This window comes from Neoarius graeffei, chromosome 16 (genome assembly GCF_027579695.1).
Source record: "Neoarius graeffei isolate fNeoGra1 chromosome 16, fNeoGra1.pri, whole genome shotgun sequence".
Taxonomy (NCBI): domain Eukaryota; kingdom Metazoa; phylum Chordata; class Actinopteri; order Siluriformes; family Ariidae; genus Neoarius; species Neoarius graeffei.
Window position 1 is genome coordinate 35,751,405 of NC_083584.1, and position 17,592 is coordinate 35,768,996.

At 41.8% G+C, this 17,592-nt stretch overlaps 1 protein-coding gene across 1 annotated transcript in view; it reads left to right on the top strand.

Moving 5' to 3' along the window:
* Positions 1-16,848, top strand: part of yars1 (tyrosyl-tRNA synthetase 1) — a 17,204-nt gene extending 356 nt beyond the window's left edge. Inside the window, exons 2-14 of the mRNA XM_060942839.1 lie at positions 8,205-8,284; positions 8,496-8,642; positions 10,038-10,213; positions 10,902-11,031; positions 11,156-11,236; positions 12,940-13,032; positions 13,146-13,281; positions 13,363-13,448; positions 14,513-14,642; positions 14,750-14,850; positions 15,813-16,006; positions 16,173-16,314; positions 16,409-16,848. Coding sequence (XP_060798822.1) covers positions 8,228-8,284; positions 8,496-8,642; positions 10,038-10,213; positions 10,902-11,031; positions 11,156-11,236; positions 12,940-13,032; positions 13,146-13,281; positions 13,363-13,448; positions 14,513-14,642; positions 14,750-14,850; positions 15,813-16,006; positions 16,173-16,314; positions 16,409-16,519 — 1,584 coding nt within the window. The 5' untranslated portion in view covers positions 8,205-8,227 and the 3' untranslated portion in view covers positions 16,520-16,848. The remainder of the gene's footprint in view (positions 1-8,204; positions 8,285-8,495; positions 8,643-10,037; positions 10,214-10,901; positions 11,032-11,155; positions 11,237-12,939; positions 13,033-13,145; positions 13,282-13,362; positions 13,449-14,512; positions 14,643-14,749; positions 14,851-15,812; positions 16,007-16,172; positions 16,315-16,408) is intronic.
* Positions 16,849-17,592: the final 744 nt, after the last annotated feature.

Consider the following 17,592-nt stretch of genomic DNA (forward strand, 5'->3'; position numbering starts at 1 on the left):
CCTAAGCAGGACTTTTACTTTGTCAATCCAGTTTTTCCACCTCTGCGGAGAGGCGAACTCTTAGCTTTGGAGCCAGCTAGCATTTGCTAACTGAGTGAAGGTTCAGCAGGTTTAAACCTGATTATGTTTTATAAACTCCACACTAGGTTTACTGTAAAATAATGCAATAACTGCAATGTATAAGGTGTAATAAATCAGAAATGCGAAAGAAAATGAATAAAATGTGCAGTAGGATCTTATGAATGAGTTGACATCATATGTTAAATCCCAAATCCGTGTGTTTGTCATGTGGCAGTGCTCAGGGATTTTAAACCGGGATGGGATTTGGGATTGAGACACAGGACTGTATCCCGTGTTATTTCACTCAGTAGACTCGAACTCTGATTTTAGCCTCTCAGGAAATCCTGGACTGAAAGAACAATGTTTTGTAACAATGTCGAAAGTGAAAGCTGTTACAGTCACCATAATACTGAGAAGGTTTCACTTCATAATGACTTAATATCACATAATTATGACTTTCTATCTCATAATTAAGAGACCTTATCTCATAATGACTTACAATTTCATAATTATGATTTAAGTTCTTATAATAATAATAATAATAATAAGTCATATTTTGAGAAAGTGGTCTCATTATTATGTCATTAAGTCATTATTATGAGTTTCTCACAGTTATAAGATAAAGACATACTTATAAGGTAATATACGATATACAATATTATTAGTGTGCTTACTGAAGCACACAGCAGCCAAAGGCAAGCACACTATTGTTCTTCTTAAGTTTACTTATTCTGCCTTGTTCCGACACGTTTTTTGGATCCACTACTCCTCCTCAGGCGTTCGAGATAGAGACACCGTTCCAACTCTGAGACATCTGGCCCAAAGTGGTGTAGTGTGCTTGTATACAGCTTTTGGATGGATCAATGCACCCGTTCTTTTGTTCTTGTTGTTTTTCTGTTGTTTTTTTCCCATAGAGAATGAATAGGGCTCATGAATCGAATCGTTCTACTCGGACACGATCCATCGCAGATGCACCAAACCTCATGTGATACTTCAGGCCAACTCCCCCGACACATACATGCAATCGGTTCTGACCCGCACTCATATTTTTCCTTTCTTTTTGCTCATCCCTTTTTCCTCCATAGGCTTGCATTGATTTTTGGCCCCATTGAAAATGAATGGTGTTTCAGGAGAAAAACTTTCACTCTCCATCAATTTTTTTAACCAAGTGACCAAACTTCAAGAAACTTCACTTGATGCCTCAGGCCAAGTCCCCGCACAGATCCATCCCCTCATCTGAGACCTGCACTTGTCTTTTCCTTGGTTTTCACGCATCTCTTTTTACCTCCATAGGCTTCCATTGATTTTTGGCCCCATTCAAATGAATGGAGTTTTGCTCAGTAACACTTCACCACACATCCACCAAACTTCATATGGCACCTCAGGCCAAATCACCATCACACACATGATATCAGTTCTGACCCGCACTCGTCTTTGTCTTGCCTTTCATCCGTCCATTTTTTCTCCATTTTGCCGCTAATCAATGGAAGCTTGACTGAGTCATTCCTCCCTTCCCCTATAGGTGATGATGCATTTGGCAAGGATCTGTTCATTTGAGACTTTGACAGCAAATCAACTTCAACTCAATGGCCACTTTATTAGGAATACTTATGCACACACAAAAGCAATTAGCATATAAGCATTCACGTGTTACCATGCTAGCTGTTAGCATGTTACCCATTACGATATCATGCCTGCTGTTAGCTCGCAAGTTGTTAGCATGCTCACCATTAGCATGTTATCATGAGAGCTGTTAACATGTTAGGATTAGCATGGTAGCATGCAGAATTTGCATGTTTGCTGTTAGCGAGTTTGCCTGAGCATGTTAGCATGCTAAAAGTTAACATACTAGCCATTAGCATGTTAGCCTGTTAGCTGTTAGCATGATAGCTGTCAGCATCTCATCTCATATTATCTCTAGCCGCTTTATCCTTCTACAGGGTCGCAGGCAAGCTGGAGCCTATCCCAGCTGACTACGGGCGAAAGGTGGGGTACACCCTGGACAAGTCGCCAGGTCATCACAGGGCTGACACATAGACACAGACAACCATTCACACTCACATTCACACCTACGGTCAATTTAGAGTCACCAGTTAACCTAACCTGCATGTCTTTGGACTGTGGGGGAAACCGGAGCACCCGGAGGAAACCCACGCGGACACGGGGAGAACATGCAAACTCCACACAGAAAGGCCCTCGCCGGCCCCGGGGCTCGAACCCGGACCTTCTTGCTGTGAGGCGACAGCACTAACCACTACACCACCGTGCCGCCCAGCTGTCAGCATATTAGCCTTAAAGTGTTAGAATTTTAACAAATAGCATGTTAATCATTAGCATGTTAGCATGTTATCTATTAGCATGTTATCTATTAGCATGTTAGCATTAGCATGTTAGTATGCTAACTATTAGCATGTTAGTATGCTAACTGTTAGCATGTTAGTATGCTAACTGTTAGCATGTTGGCATTAGCATGTTGGCATGTTAGCTTTTAGCATGCTAGCATGATAGCTGTTCTGCTACAGCTCAGCAAGCACGCTTTGCATTTTCTCTGTGGAAATGCAATCTAGTTATAATTATTTTTCTCCAAGTGGCAGAAAGGGGCTCCCATAAAAATCAAAGTCAAATTAAAATTAAGAATAAATCACAATGGACTAATTATTTTCTTGTAAAAGCACATCCCAAAGTATCCTCTTAAACAATATCCATCCATCCATTATCTGTAGCCGCTTATCCTGTACAGGGTCGCAGGCAAGCTGGAGCCTATCCCAGCTGACTATGGGCGAGAGGTGGGGTACACCCTGGACAAGTCACCAGGTCATTGCAGGACACAGTGACAAACAACCATTCACACTCACTCCTATGGTCAATTTAGAATCACCAGTTAACCTAACCTGCATGTCTTTGGACTGTGGGGGAAACCGGAGCACCCGGAGGAAACCCACGCGGACACGGGGAGAACATGCAAACTCCACACAGAAAGGCCCTCGCTGGGCTCGAACCCAGGACCTTCTTGCTGTGAGGCGGCAGCGCTAACCACTACACCACCGTGCTGCCCCTTAAACAATATAATTTTACTCATTATATGTCAAGTTTTTACCTGTTTCTATCTGGCTTATGGTTAATATTTGGATGGGAACCATTTCATAACGTTCTGAGAATGTTCTTCTTTGTTTAATGATGTTCCTGAGACGTTCTGGGACCTTTTAAGCATAATTGTTTTCTTGTGGTTATATGACAGATAACGACAACTACAATTACAAAGTAACATTTCAGGAATGTTCCCATAGCATTCTCTTAAGGGAAAGGAATTCACCAAAGGTTGAGTTGAGGTATTATTATTATTCATAATAATATTTGTATACAAACTAAGATTCCAGATATATGATAAATTCAGATAAACATATTCATAGAACTTTTTTAGCAAAATGTCTTCAAAAAATTTTCATACTTAGTTCATTCATTCATTTATTCATTTATTTATTTGCTAAAATGATTATTTTCTCCAGGCCTCCAGCTTGCCTGTGACCCTGTAGAACAGGATAAAGCGGCTACAGATAATGAGATGAGATTATTTTCTCCGATGTATGTAGGCTTTTGGAACACATTTTAGATAGTACAATCCAGTATTGTGTATTACAGGCGTGATTGTGTCTTCTGTAAAGCCCACAATGAATACTGGGGATAAGGGGGAAAAAGTACCACTTTCTTAAGGGGATGTTCTCTGATCCATTGCAGTAACATTCTCTGGAAACTTTCTCTGAACCATAAATGAGGATGTTACAGTTCCATGAAATTAAAAAGGAAACTAAAAAAAAAAAATCTGTTCTCAGAATGTTTCAGGAACCAAAAACAAACATCCCAAAATGTTTTGGAAACCAGCAAATATTAGCTGGGTAGTTCCTGTTAACATGCTGTTGCAGCAATCTCTTGAAGTTAATAAGACACGCAAATGCAGCTTGTAATGTTACTGGAAAATCAGAAAGTGCAAACTCTTTCCTGTGGAGGATTTACTTTCCAATTACAAAGTGCTGACACTCAAGACGCCTACTAAACATGTTTAAATAACTGTCTCCTTACAGAACCTTTGCCATAACAACAAATGGATGGTTTTCTGTTATATGGCAATGTGTTTTTCATTTGTTTATTGTTATGTGCTGCATCTGAAATACAACTACAATAATATTAATATATGCTATGCCTTGCAGCCAAGACCACAGAGCTGCTGTTAGAAAATTAACCAACACACTATCATATACAGTATGTAAGGATAGTAGAAACGCTTTGTGATTAAATCTTTACAGTTGCATGTCCGGGCGGCACGGTGGTGTAGTGGTTAGCGCTGTCGCCTCACAGCAAGAAGGTCCGGGTTCGAGCCCCGTGGCCGGTGAGGGCCTTTCTGTGTGGAGTTTGCATGTTCTCCCTGTGTCCGCGTGGGTTTCCTCCGGGTGCTCCGGTTTCCCCCACAGTCCAAAGACATGCAGGTTAGGTTAACTGGTGACTCTAAATTGACCGTAGGTGTGAATGTGAGTGTGAATGGTTGTCTGTGTCTATGTGTCAGCCTTGTGATGACCTGGCGACTTGTCCAGGGTGTACCCCGCCTTTCGCCCGTAGTCAGCTGGGATAGGCTCCAGCTTGCCTGCGACCCTGTAGAACAGGATAAAGCGGCTAGAGATAATGAGATGAGATGAGTTGCATGTCCATTATTGGACATGGAGAGATGGAGGTATGCATTGGAACAAAGAGGAATGAAGGTGAGCAGTAGCAAAACAGAATACATGTGCATCAGTGAGAATGGGGATGAGAGTGTAGTGAAGAGACAAGGAGTAGACATAAAGAAAGTTGGTGAATTCAGGTACCTGGGGTCAACTGTGCAGGAAAATGGGGGCTGCGATAGTGAGGTGAGAGAGTGAGTGCAGGCAGGGTGGAGCAGTTGGAGAAGGATTTGGGGAGTCATTTGTGATAGGAAAGTCCCAGCAAAAGTGAAAGGTAAGATGTATAAGACAGTAGTGAGACCAGCTATGATGTATGGATTGGAGACCGTACCCTTAACGAAGAGACAGGAGGCAAAGTTGGAGGTGGCGGAGTTGAGGATGTTAAGGTTTGCGATGGGAGTGACGAGGTTGGACAGGATAAGGAACGAGCACATCAGAGGGCCAGCACATGTGGAGAGCTTGGGAATTAAGCTAAGAGAGATGAGCCTGAAATGGTACGGGAACACATCCTGAGAAGAGACGCAGAGCATGTTGGAAGGAGAATGTTGAGGATGGAGCTGCTAGGCACACAAAAACAAGGAAGGCCAAAGAGGAGATACATGGATGTGGTGAGAGAGAGGACATGAAAGTGGCAGGTGTGGTAGAGAAGGATGCGGAAGACAGGGAGCAATGGAGACGAAAGATCCGCTGTGGCGACCCCTAATCGGAAGCAGCCAAAAGAAGTTGTTGCATGTCCATTATTGCATGTAAATTAATTCCTATATGACTTCATTGCTATCTTTTATTATTGAGTATTTACACACATCATGATTTATTTTCCATATTTGTGTGCCTTCATCATTGCTAATGCTTGTGCTGCAGTTTATAATAAATGGATACATTGTGTACATCCCATCTTTTTTCGTACCATATTGAATTTCTATACACATTGAAATAATGCTGGAGATTTATGCTGCTAGCAGAATGAGAAAGACCAAATCTGGACACATGAGTTTAAACATTAAACTGTACAGTGCACACGGTTTCAAGGAATCCATCCATCCATTATCTGTAATGGATGGGTCACAGGCAAGCTGGAGCCTATGCCAGCTGACTATGGGCGAGAGGCGGGGTACACCCTGGACAAGTCGCCAGATCATCACAGGGCTGACAGACACAGACAACCATTCACATTCACAGCTACAGTCAATTTGGAGCCACCAGTTAACCTAACCTGCATGTCTTTGGACTGTGGGGGAAACCGGAGCACCCGGAGGAAACCCACGCAGACACAGGGAGAACATGCAAACTCCACACAGAAAGGCCCTCGCCGGCCACTGGGGTCAAACCCAGAACCTTCTTGCTGTGAGGCGACAGTGCTAACCACTACACCACTGTGCCGCCCCTATTCAGAATCCTGGAAAGCAATTTGAGGTGCCTATAAGGAATAAATAATGTTTGATTTTCTAATTCAGTAATGATATTTAGGGCCCGAGCCCTATGGGCGAAGGCCCTATTGTTCTTGTAAGAGTTCACTATTCTTCTTCTTCTTCTTCCGTCTTCTTCTTCTTCTTCTTCTTCTTCCGTCTTCTTCTTCTTCTTTATTTTTCTCCGCTGTTGGGCCATTTTCGGGGCGCTTGCCATGGGCGAAAACGCACGAAATTTGGCACCAGTTCCGAGAATTGCCACCGCTACTCAGCACCAGAAGCCCAAACTTGGCCGGGGCTCAGGGCCTCTATAGCGCCCCCTAAGTCGTTGTGATTTTGGCCTCCCGCATTAAGGTGCCTGGGTGACTTGTAGTTTGTAGTAGTGGCATGCCATTTGGTACGCATATGTATCTCACTAAGCCGGACAAAAATGTAATGCCAATGCATTAGCCACGCCCAACAGGAAGTGAGGTAATTTCACTTTTGTGCGAAATGCATGGCCACGAATACGGCGCAACTCCTCCTAGACCGTTCATAGGAATGTCACCAAAATTGATACACATCATCTACAGACATGGCTGACAAAAGTTACTAAATACGTTTCACGTAGGATAAACCGTTCAGAAGTTATACGTCAATCAATTTTCGATGCAAAATTTTACATGCTTAAAAATTCATAACCAATCTTCTGATTGCTCGAAACTGCTCATACTTCACACGCAAATCACTCATTGGGCTTCTGACATGTTACCCAATTTCTGTGATATTTCGCCACTGGGGGCGCTATTTTTGGGCAAAAATTCCAATCTTTTCTCAAATTTGGTCAAACTTCATGGCCACCCTCTTACTACCTCCCATGTCATGTATACAACGTTTTGGAAATTTTCGTCCATGGGGGGCACTGTTTTTGGCCGACGCAATTGCTCCAAAACGGGTTTTTGGTAAATAATTCCATAATGCTTTTCCTTCACACCACTACCTTGTGATAGTACGTTGCTGTTGTAGACACTTATTTTTCCAACTCATCATTGCTCATGTACAGCATAGCGCCACCTACTGACATGGGAAAAACCAAAAAATTTATTCTTCAAAAATCTATATCTCATCTTCTGTTTACTCAATTGTCATCAAACTTCATACGCAAACTCTTCATAGCTCACCTGACATATACGCCAAATTTTGTGCACTTTCGCCACTGGGGGCGCTATTTTTGGGCAAAAAATCCAATCTTTCCTCAAATTTGGTCAAACTTCACGGCCACCCTCTTCCTGCCTCCCATGTCATTTATACCTCATTTTGGGAATTTTCGTCCATGGGGGGCGCTGTTTTTGGCCGACGCAATTGCTCCAAAACGGGTTTTTGGTAAATAATTCCGTAGTGCTTTTCCTTCACACCACTACCTTGTGAAAGTTCGTTGCTGTTGTTGACACTTATTTTTCCAACTCATAATCGCTCATGTACAGCATAGCGCCACCTACTGACATGGGAAAAACCAAAAAATTTATTCTTCAAAAATCTATATCTCATCTTCTATTTACTCAATTGTCATCAAACTTCATACGCAAACTCTTCATAGCTCACCTGACATATACGCCAAATTTTGTGCACTTTCGCCCCTGGGGGTGCTGGTTATGGCAAAAATGATATTGCAGCTTCTGATTTGTCAAACTTGGCAAGCAAAGTCTTTACAAGACCCTTATTGGGGCGCTTGCCATGGTCGACAACGCACGAAATTTGGCTCCTTTTTCTTAGACTGCCACCGCTACTGAGACCCAGAAGCCCAGATCCAGGCCGGCCTCAGGACCTCTATAGCGCCCCCCGAGCACCGTTCAGTGCGAGACCCTATTGTTGCCATGTGTCCATTTCTGTGGTTTGTCGCCATTGTGGGAGTAATGTCTCTTGCCGAAGAGGCTGTGGAAGGTATTTCGCGGGGACGCATGCCCCCGCCCCCCTTGGCCGCTGGCGCGAGGGCCCGTCGAGGCCGCTTGCGGCTTTAATTGTTTTTGTGCTTTTCCGTATATTCCAGTGAGTAGAGGCAGGCAGGGCACCATGGGCGAACAACTGAGTCCTGATGAGAAGTTTAACCTCATCACAAGGAACCTGCAGGTGAGAGCACCTAAAGCAAATTATACTATGATTAAGTCATTCACAGTGGTTATGTTTCATGAAATATGACAATTTTATGCAGTGTTATTGCTACATATTCTTATGTCCTAACGCGTGGCACATCTACAGTATCCTGCATACAGGATATCATCCATACTGCTACATCTATATGCCATATGTGAACCAAACTTATGGATCGCTTTATCTTCAGGAGGTTCTGGGGGAGGAGAAGGTGAAGCTGATTCTGGAGGAAAGAGAGTTGAAGGTGTATTGGGGCACAGCAACCACAGGCAAGCCTCACGTAGCCTACTTTGTTCCCATGTCTAAGATTGCAGATTTCCTGAAGGCTGGCTGTGAGGTGGGTTGATGTGTTCTTTGGAGTTTTTACGTTATAAATATATTTATAATTGCTGTATCACGCTGATAATTCAGACTGATGATGATGCATTTATTTCTGAGAATGTCCCATTTCTATAGAAATAGAAGTGTGTGTTTATAGATATTCCGCTGTTTCCAAAAAAGTTGGGATGCTGTGCAAAATGTAAATAAAAACAGAACGCAATGATTTGCAAATCATGGAAACGTTATTTCATTGAAAATAACACAAATACAACATATTACTGTATGTGTTGAAACTTTTATTGTTTTTTTTTTTTGAGAAATTACATTGTTTTTTGAAAAATATATGCTCATTTTCAATTTAACGCCAGCAACATGTTTCAAAAATAGTTGGGACAGGGGGAACAAAAGAATGGATGAGTTATGTAATGCTTAAAAAAAATGCTGAGTCTGTCAGAAGTATGGGGAGGGGTTCACCACTCTGTCAAAGACTGCATGGGCAAATTGTGCAATTTAGGAATAGTATTCCTCAACATAAAATTGCAAAGCATTTAGGGGTCACATCATCAAACATATGCTGCCATCCAGACAACGTCTTTTTCAGGGAAGGCCTTGCTTATTTCAGCAAGACAATGCAAAACCGCATTCTGCATGTATTACAACTGCATGGCTCTGTAGTAAAAGAGTATGAGTGCTAAACTAGCCTGCCAGCAGTCCAGACCTGTCTCCCACTGAAAACATTTGGCACATTACAAAACGAAAAATATGACAAAGGAGACCCCGAAGTGTTGAGCAACTGAAATTATGTATCAGGCACGAATTGGATAACATTTCCCTTTCAAAACTACAGTAACTGGTCTCCTCAGTTCCCAAACATTTATAGAGTGTTGTTAAAAGTAGAGGTGATGCAACACAGTGGTAAACATGCCCCTGTCCCAACTTTTTTTGAAACATGTTGCTGACATCAAATTCAAAATGAGCATATATTTTTCAAACAACAGTAAAAATTTATCATCATCAACATTTAATATTTTAACATTTGTACCATTTTCAATGATTTGCAATGACCTCACGTTCTGTTTTTATTTATATTTTACACAGCTTACAAACATTTTTGGAAATGGGGCTGTGTGATGTTCATTTATTTAAAAAAAAAAAAATTACAAATAAAGATTACCAGGACTTTAAACATCAGCCAGTCGTGCTTCAGCAGACATTTTAATTGTAATGTTGTTGAAATAAAATTATTTACAAATAAACCTTTACAGCTAATTCAGCAGACTCTAAACTCTCTTTCTACCTCTACCAGCATCGGCATGTATAAACGTTCTTATTTTGGAAATGAAAGTGTTGTTCATTCATAATGATGCATTATTAATGTGGACACACTTTATCACTCCTTTGTGACTGGTAGGTGACCATCCTTTTTGCTGACCTTCATGCCTACTTGGACAACATGAAGGCACCTTGGGAGCTGCTCGAGCTCCGGGTTCAATACTATGAGCAGATCATTAAGGCCATGTTGGAGAGTATTGGAGTCCCTCTGGATAAATTAAAGTTTGTCAAAGGCACAGACTTCCAGCTGAGCAGGTGAGAGACTGCTGTCTTGTGCAAAAATCACTCTACACACCCTATAAAATCGCAGTTATAATTATATAATAGGAGGTAATTATATATACCAGTGTGGTTGCTGGTTTTCATTCCATCCAAACAGAGCTTGCACATAATATTTACGACTATATAGTTACTTCACCAAGATGAAGATTGAGGTGGAATCACATGCAGTTTCTATTTGTATGGATTTAAAATTCCGAGCTGCCTGAATAAGATTGGTGAACCCTGCACTAGACAAAGTATCACACAATGAGTTTTGTAAAAGAAGAAAAAAAAAATCCTCAAAATCCCAACAAGCGTATGATCAGCCATGCAGCCTGTGTGCATATCATTGAAATAAATATTCATTCATTCTTTCGTCTTCAGTAAGCATTTTATCCTAGTCAGGGTTGTGGTGCATTCAGTCCCTATCCCAGGAGCACTGGGCATGAGACAGGAACATACCCTGGACTGGATTGGATGCTCTTTCACACATAGGGGCAATTTAACAGAGACAATATTCCTACTTATGTTTTTTTTTTTGGGGGGGGTAGAAGGAGAGTGGAGAAATCCATGCAGATATGGAGAGAGCATGAGCGCTGCGCACTGCAATACGGTGCTGCCCCTGAAGTAAACACTTCCATTCTATCTCACCTCCTATACTGTTATTTTCACTGTTACGCAGGGAGTACACACTAGATGTATACCGACTTTCGTCCATGGTGACGGAGCATGATGCAAAGAAGGCTGGGGCTGAAGTAGTGAAGCAGGTGGAGCATCCTCTCCTAAGCGGCCTGCTCTACCCCGGATTGCAGGTGCTTAACTTCACTTAGCTGGAACTGATACTGTACATGTAAAGCTTGTATAAATTTCTATACAGGCCCTGTTAGATTTGAAATAAGAATCCTGAGATCGTAGGATTTTTTGGGGGGGATTTAGGCACTGGATGAGGAGTACTTAAAGGTGGATGCTCAGTTTGGTGGAGTGGACCAGAGGAAGATCTTCACTTTGGCTGAAAAGGTATGAATTTGTAGGCACTTTATTATCTTGCCAAGTAGAACCTGACTGATGTAGGATTTTTAAGACTGATAACGATTTCAATATTTGTATTCATTAGTACTACTAATTTGTCAGATATGGATGTCAAAGCTGAAAGAGATTTTATTCAGGCAGGCAAATCTAAAGGGTAAGGCAGAAAGTAGAATCAAAAACGGGCAAAGGTCAGGCGAGGAACAAACAGGAAATCAGAGGCAAAGTGCAAAACAAAGGTGGTGGTGTAAGTGGTTAGCACGGTCACCTCACAGCAAGAAGCTTCTGGGTTCGAGCCCAGCAGCCGACGGGGGCCTTTCTGTGCGGAGTTTGCATGTTTTCCCCGTGTCTGTGTGGGTTTCCTCTGGGTGCTCTGGTTTCCCCCACAGTCCAAAGACATGCGTTTAGGTTAATATGGGACAGCCTTGAGCTGAGGTGCGCTTGAGCAAGGTACCGAACTCCCAACTGCTCCCCAGGGGCTGTTAGCATGGCTGCCCACTGCTCTGGGTATGTGTGTGTGCTCATTGCTCAGGTGTGTGTTCACTGCTTTAGATGGGTTAAATGCAGAGAGGAATTTCATAAGCGTGTGATGAATAAAGTTGTTGTTGTTCTTCAAAGCAGAGAAATATTCAAAAGGCTTGGTAAAATCAGACACACGGAACTCTGAGTGTTTACTTAGCAAAGTTTTGGTGCTGTGAGTGTGCTTTTATAGTGTGCTGTGGTGCTTGAGTTTAGGTGTGTGCAATCAGGAGACTGTGAGCCGTGAAGTTCAGGATGGGTGTTGTAGTCTGAGGCAGCACTATTTGAAGGCCACTGTGAATTCTGGGAAGTGGAGTCTTGGGTGCAGGTAATTGCAGTGACATTATTAAAGGAAATTGTGTGTGGTGTATGTGGGCCTGTCATATGTCCATATGAACATCAAAGAGAAATTATAAATAAAAAAAATCATGGGCTACTCTGCTCTACTGTACGTGTGTCAGCTGATTGTTACGATTTGTGACATTCCAAATAAGTGTTGCCAACAGTTGAGTTGCAGTGTGCCCTCTGGTGGACAAACTGTGGAACAACAACATCCTAGCATGGTTGAAGTATCCATTTTCAGAAGTAGTAGTAACCTTTATTTGTCACATGCACACTTCAAGCACAGTGAGATTCATCCTCTGCATTTAACCCATCTGAAGCAGTGAACACATGCATGCGCACACACACACCCAGCAGTGGGCAGCCATACTACAGCGCCCGGGGAGCAGTCAGGGGTTAAGTACCTTGCTCAAGGGCCCAAGGCCGTCCCGTGTTAACCTAACTGCATGTCTTTGAACTGTGGGGGAAACCGGAGCACCCGGAGGAAACCCACGCAGACACGGGGAGAACATGCAAACTCCATACAGAAAGAACCCCCGCCAGCTGCTGGGCTCGAACCCAGAACCTTCTTGCTGTGAGGCAACGGTGCTAACCACTACACCACCATGCCGTTCCATCTCTCTGTTCCTTTTTTAATTGTCATTTATCAGCCATTATAAACTCTAATACCATTTTATCTGCAATTAGCTCTTATTAACCAATAATATTGTCAAGCCATTTTTTTTTAAATTGTATTTTTTTTACTCAGTTGTCCTTCACAACAAATCCTCTTTGTGGTTGCAGTATGTCCAGTTAAGTTGGATTGATTTTAGTGTTTTCCTCTTCTCCTGTAGTACCTGCCCTCTCTAGGTTACACTAAGCGGATCCACATGATGAACCCCATGGTGCCTGGCCTAACTGGAAGCAAGATGAGCTCCTCTGAAGAGGTGAGCTACAGATCTGCATAACTAAAGCCTGGATCTTTGAGAACTGTTTACTGTTGCTCTCCATTAACTTTGGGAAATATTTCATTTGAATACTTTTGCTTTGACAATCGAAGGAATCCAAGATAGACCTACTTGACAAGAAGGATGATGTAAAGAAGAAACTGAAGAAGGCCTTCTGTGAACCTGGCAATATCCAAAACAATGGAGTGCTTTCTTTTGTCAAGCATGTCCTCTTCCCGCTGCATGCTAGTGAGCAAAATCACAATGTTAGAACTAATTCAATCTGCAGTAAAATGGTTTATTAATGATCTCTTATTTTCTCTTCACTAGAATTTGTGATTAAAAGGGATCCTAAATGGGGGGGAGACAAAGTTTACACATCGTATGAGGAAGTAGAGAAAGACTTTGCTGAGGAAGTAAGTGGAGTTCATATTTTCCTTTTTTTTTTTTTTAATTTTTGCAAAGTGTAGTTGTTTCCGTTAGTTTGTGTGTGTGTGTGTGTGTGTGTGTTTATATAAAAATAACAGTTAATCCACGAAATTGAGTTGTAAATGAGCTGATAGCCGATGAGGTGTGTAGTGACGACTGGGCTATAAGCCATGTACGACGAGATTGAGTGGAATAACTGTTTTATTCTATCCATATTCACTGGATTTTGACAAACGGGGCATTTTTTATTTTTTGCAAATTCGATAAATGAAAACTTTATACAAAACATCTGACAAAATAATTTCCACTTAGAATGTAAACAAAATGACAGTAGCAATTTGTGAAAAATGCGATGATTCTTGAAAAATAAAAAAAATACACGTTCTTACCATCAAATACTTTCATTCCATATTTTGTTGCCTTTTTTTTGTATTTTTTGGGGGGTTTTGTTTTCAATTCGAGTTTTTATTTCGTCCTTCGTTGGTTCAGTAACACACTCCACCCTTTTGTTTTTCTCTACTCATGGTATATGAGCTGATGGCCTAGTAGTAGAGTAGCCAATCAGAGCGCACGATTTCTCATATCCAGTGAATGTGGAAAGAATAAATATGTTCAGAATAAAATGAGAGATTGAAGGTTAAGCAGCTATTTTTTGAGAGGACAGCATAAATGCATCCTCAGTGGTGGACAAATGCTAAATGTTTTATATAGGGCCAAAGGCCATGGAAAACTTCCAGTGTGCTGTGTAGTCCCATGATTTTGGTGCCCAGAAACCTAAACGACCAGGGTAAAATATGGTCCCTAATGTAATATATGGCCAGGGGACACAACTGAGTGTCTATAGTTCGTATCTTCTCCTATAAACCTGTACATGTTGCACACATGAAAAGTTACCAAATCATTGGCGGACATTTGTGAACTCTGATGTAAAGATGATATTTGTGTCCAGTTCGCATCTTTATTTTCACCTGTTATGTTTAACTTCAAAGTGACTACATATTGTGCTTGGTATGTCTTCTGTAGTAACACTCTTTGAACATTTGATCTATAGCAAATCCATCCTGGTGATTTAAAGGCGTCAGTAGAGGTGGCCTTGAACAAACTTCTGGATCCCATCAGGAAAAAGTTTGAGTCACCACAGCTGAAGAAACTGACCAGTTCAGCCTATCCCTCAAAAAACAGTAAGTACAATACAACACAAAGGTTGAGTATACACACACTCGGAGTATATGTGGATGAAGTTTGTCCTTTCATTCAGCCTGACTGAGAGTTTGTAACTGTTTTATAGAGGGTGCAGCAAAAGCGAACCCCAAAAAGGCAGAAGAGGAGGATGAGATCATCCCGTCCAGACTGGATCTCCGAGTGGGCAAAATTGTTGCTGTAGAGAAGGTATGTCAAATGTATCTAGTATTTTATTTTGTTTGATTTAAGACTGTTAATCATAGTAGGTGAGTGCCAGAGTTAACCAAACAGTTGTTTACATTTCTACTAGAGCTTTATAGCTTTAAAGGAACAGTCCACCGTATTTCCATAATGAAATATGCTCTTATCTGAATTGAGACGAGCTGCTCCGTACCTATCCGAGCTTTGCGCGACCTCCCAGTCAGTCAGACGCAGTCAGACGCGCTGTCACTCCTGTTAGCAATGTAGCTAGGCTCAGTATGGCCAATGGTATTTTTTGGGGCTGTAGTTAGATGCGACCAAACTCTTCCACGTTTTTCCTGTTTACATAGGTTTATATGAGCAGTGACATGAAACAAGTTCAGTTACACAAATTGAAACGTGGCGATTTTCTATGCTATGGAAAGTCCGCACTATAATGACAGGCGTACTAACACCTTCTGCGCGCTTCGGCAGCGCATTGATGTCTGAGCTCCGTATCAATGCGCTGCCGAAGCGCGCAGAAGGTGTTAGTACGCCTGTCATTATAGTGCGGACTTTCCATAGCATAGAAAATCGCTACGTTTCAATTTGTGTAACTGAACTTGTTTCATGTCACTGCTCATATAAACCTATGTAAACAGGAAAAACGTGGAAGAGTTTGGTCGCATCTAACTACAGCCCCAAAAAATACCATTGGCCATACTGAGCCTAGCTACATTGCTAACAGGAGTGACAGCGCGTCTGACTGCGTCTGACTGACTGGGAGGTCGCGCAAAGCTCGGATAGGTACGGAGCAGCTCGTCTCAATTCAGATAAGAGCATATTTCATTATGGAAGTACGGTGGACTGTTCCTTTAATTACAGTTTAAGTGAATATTGAGTGTTGATTGAAGAGCACAATATTGACAGCAAACTTTATTGCTTTACTTTATGGTGCTTACATGCCTTTCTTATCTTCAACTCTACAGCACCCAGATGCAGACACCCTTTATTTAGAGAAGATTGACGTTGGAGAAGAGCAGCCTCGGACTGTCGTGAGTGGACTGGTGGCCTACGTTTCCCTGGAGGAGCTACAGGACCGACATGTGGTGGTGCTGTGCAATTTGAAGCCTCAGAAGATGCGGGGGATCGAGTCTCAGGCTATGTTGCTCTGTGCAGCAGTGTGAGTATTCCTGATATCCAGGTTAAAACAAGCTGACACGGTTCAATTAAAAAAAAAAAACACTTTTGATTTAATAAGGCCCATGTTGTCTGGCTTGCATTTGATAACCTTTAAAATGTATGATGTAATGTGCGTTGACCTTATTTGTTTACACTGTATATAACAGTGACGGTCAGCCCAAAAGAGTAGAGCCTTTGGATCCACCTGAAGGATCAGTACCAGGTGACCGTGTCTTTGTAGACGGATATACATCAGGGACACCGGATGATGAACTCAAGCCAAAAAAGAAGGTGTTTGAGAAGATTCAGGTATGTGAAGGTGAAATTTGAAGCAAACTTTGACCTTGCATTGAGGATGGTGGGCAGGATGCTGAGTTTTACATGTCTGTCTGTATTTCCTCAGGTGGACATGAAGATCTCAGATGAATGTATAGCTCAGTGGAACAAGAAAGATTTGATGACCAAACTAGGGAAAATCACCTGTAAAACATTGAAGGGTGGTAGCATTTACTAAATATTCTTTCCCTTTTCTTCAAAATGCCAAATCTTCCAAATGTCAAATCTTTAATTTCCGTAATAATGCACATTATTCAGGCCTTTATCAAAATCAAATGTAATGACTCGGTAAAGTATATTCATAGAGCTTTGTTCATCCCTCACATAATATTATTTCACTTGCTGATCAAATCAAATGATTTTAGCTTGTTTTAACACTCTGACGCACATCGCTTGTACTGCTGTCCATCATGGCTCATGTTTAGATCAGGTAACCTCTTAGCTTTCATATAGTAACGTCATATGGTTAACCAAGCCCATACAAAATAAATATGTTCATTTAAGAAATGCTGGTTGGTGAAATGACTGAACTCTTTAAATCTGTACACAAAAATCTGGAAGTTTTGCCCTTGTATGAGAGTAAAAATGAGTAAAGGGCTTTTTGTTTTTCCTTAAATGATTCATCCAGCTGATTGACGTTTTGATGACAATGACTAAAAACCTGACTAGAGCTAATGCACAGAAGTGCTGTACTTTGAGCCTGTGTTTCCGTTAATCACAGTGGATACAGATGTTTGTTGCATGTCCAAAGTTTAATACTTAATTACTTTTCTTTGAGATATTTATAGGTCCTAACCATAAATATGTGGATATGCTGTTATAAGAAGAAGCCTTTATTTGTCACATGTACACTCAAGCACAGTGAAATTCATCCTTTGCATTTAACCCATCTGAAGCAGTGAACACATGCATGCATGCATGCATGCATGCACGCACGCGCGCACACACACACACACACACAGAACGGTGGGCAACTATGCTACAGCACCCGAGGAGCAGTTGGTGGTTAGGTGCCTTGCTCAAGGCAACTTCAGCCATGATACAGAGGGAGGGGAAAGTGCTGGTCATTCAGTCAACTCCCCTCACGTTTTTCCTGCCAATACTGGGAATCGAACCAGCGACCCTTTGGGCCCAAGGCTGCTTCTCTAACCTTCAGGCCATAACTTTATTATTTAATATAAGTGGTAACACAAATGCCGTAACATACCATGCACTCCAGACCTATTGGCATCCTTCACCTAAAATAAACAT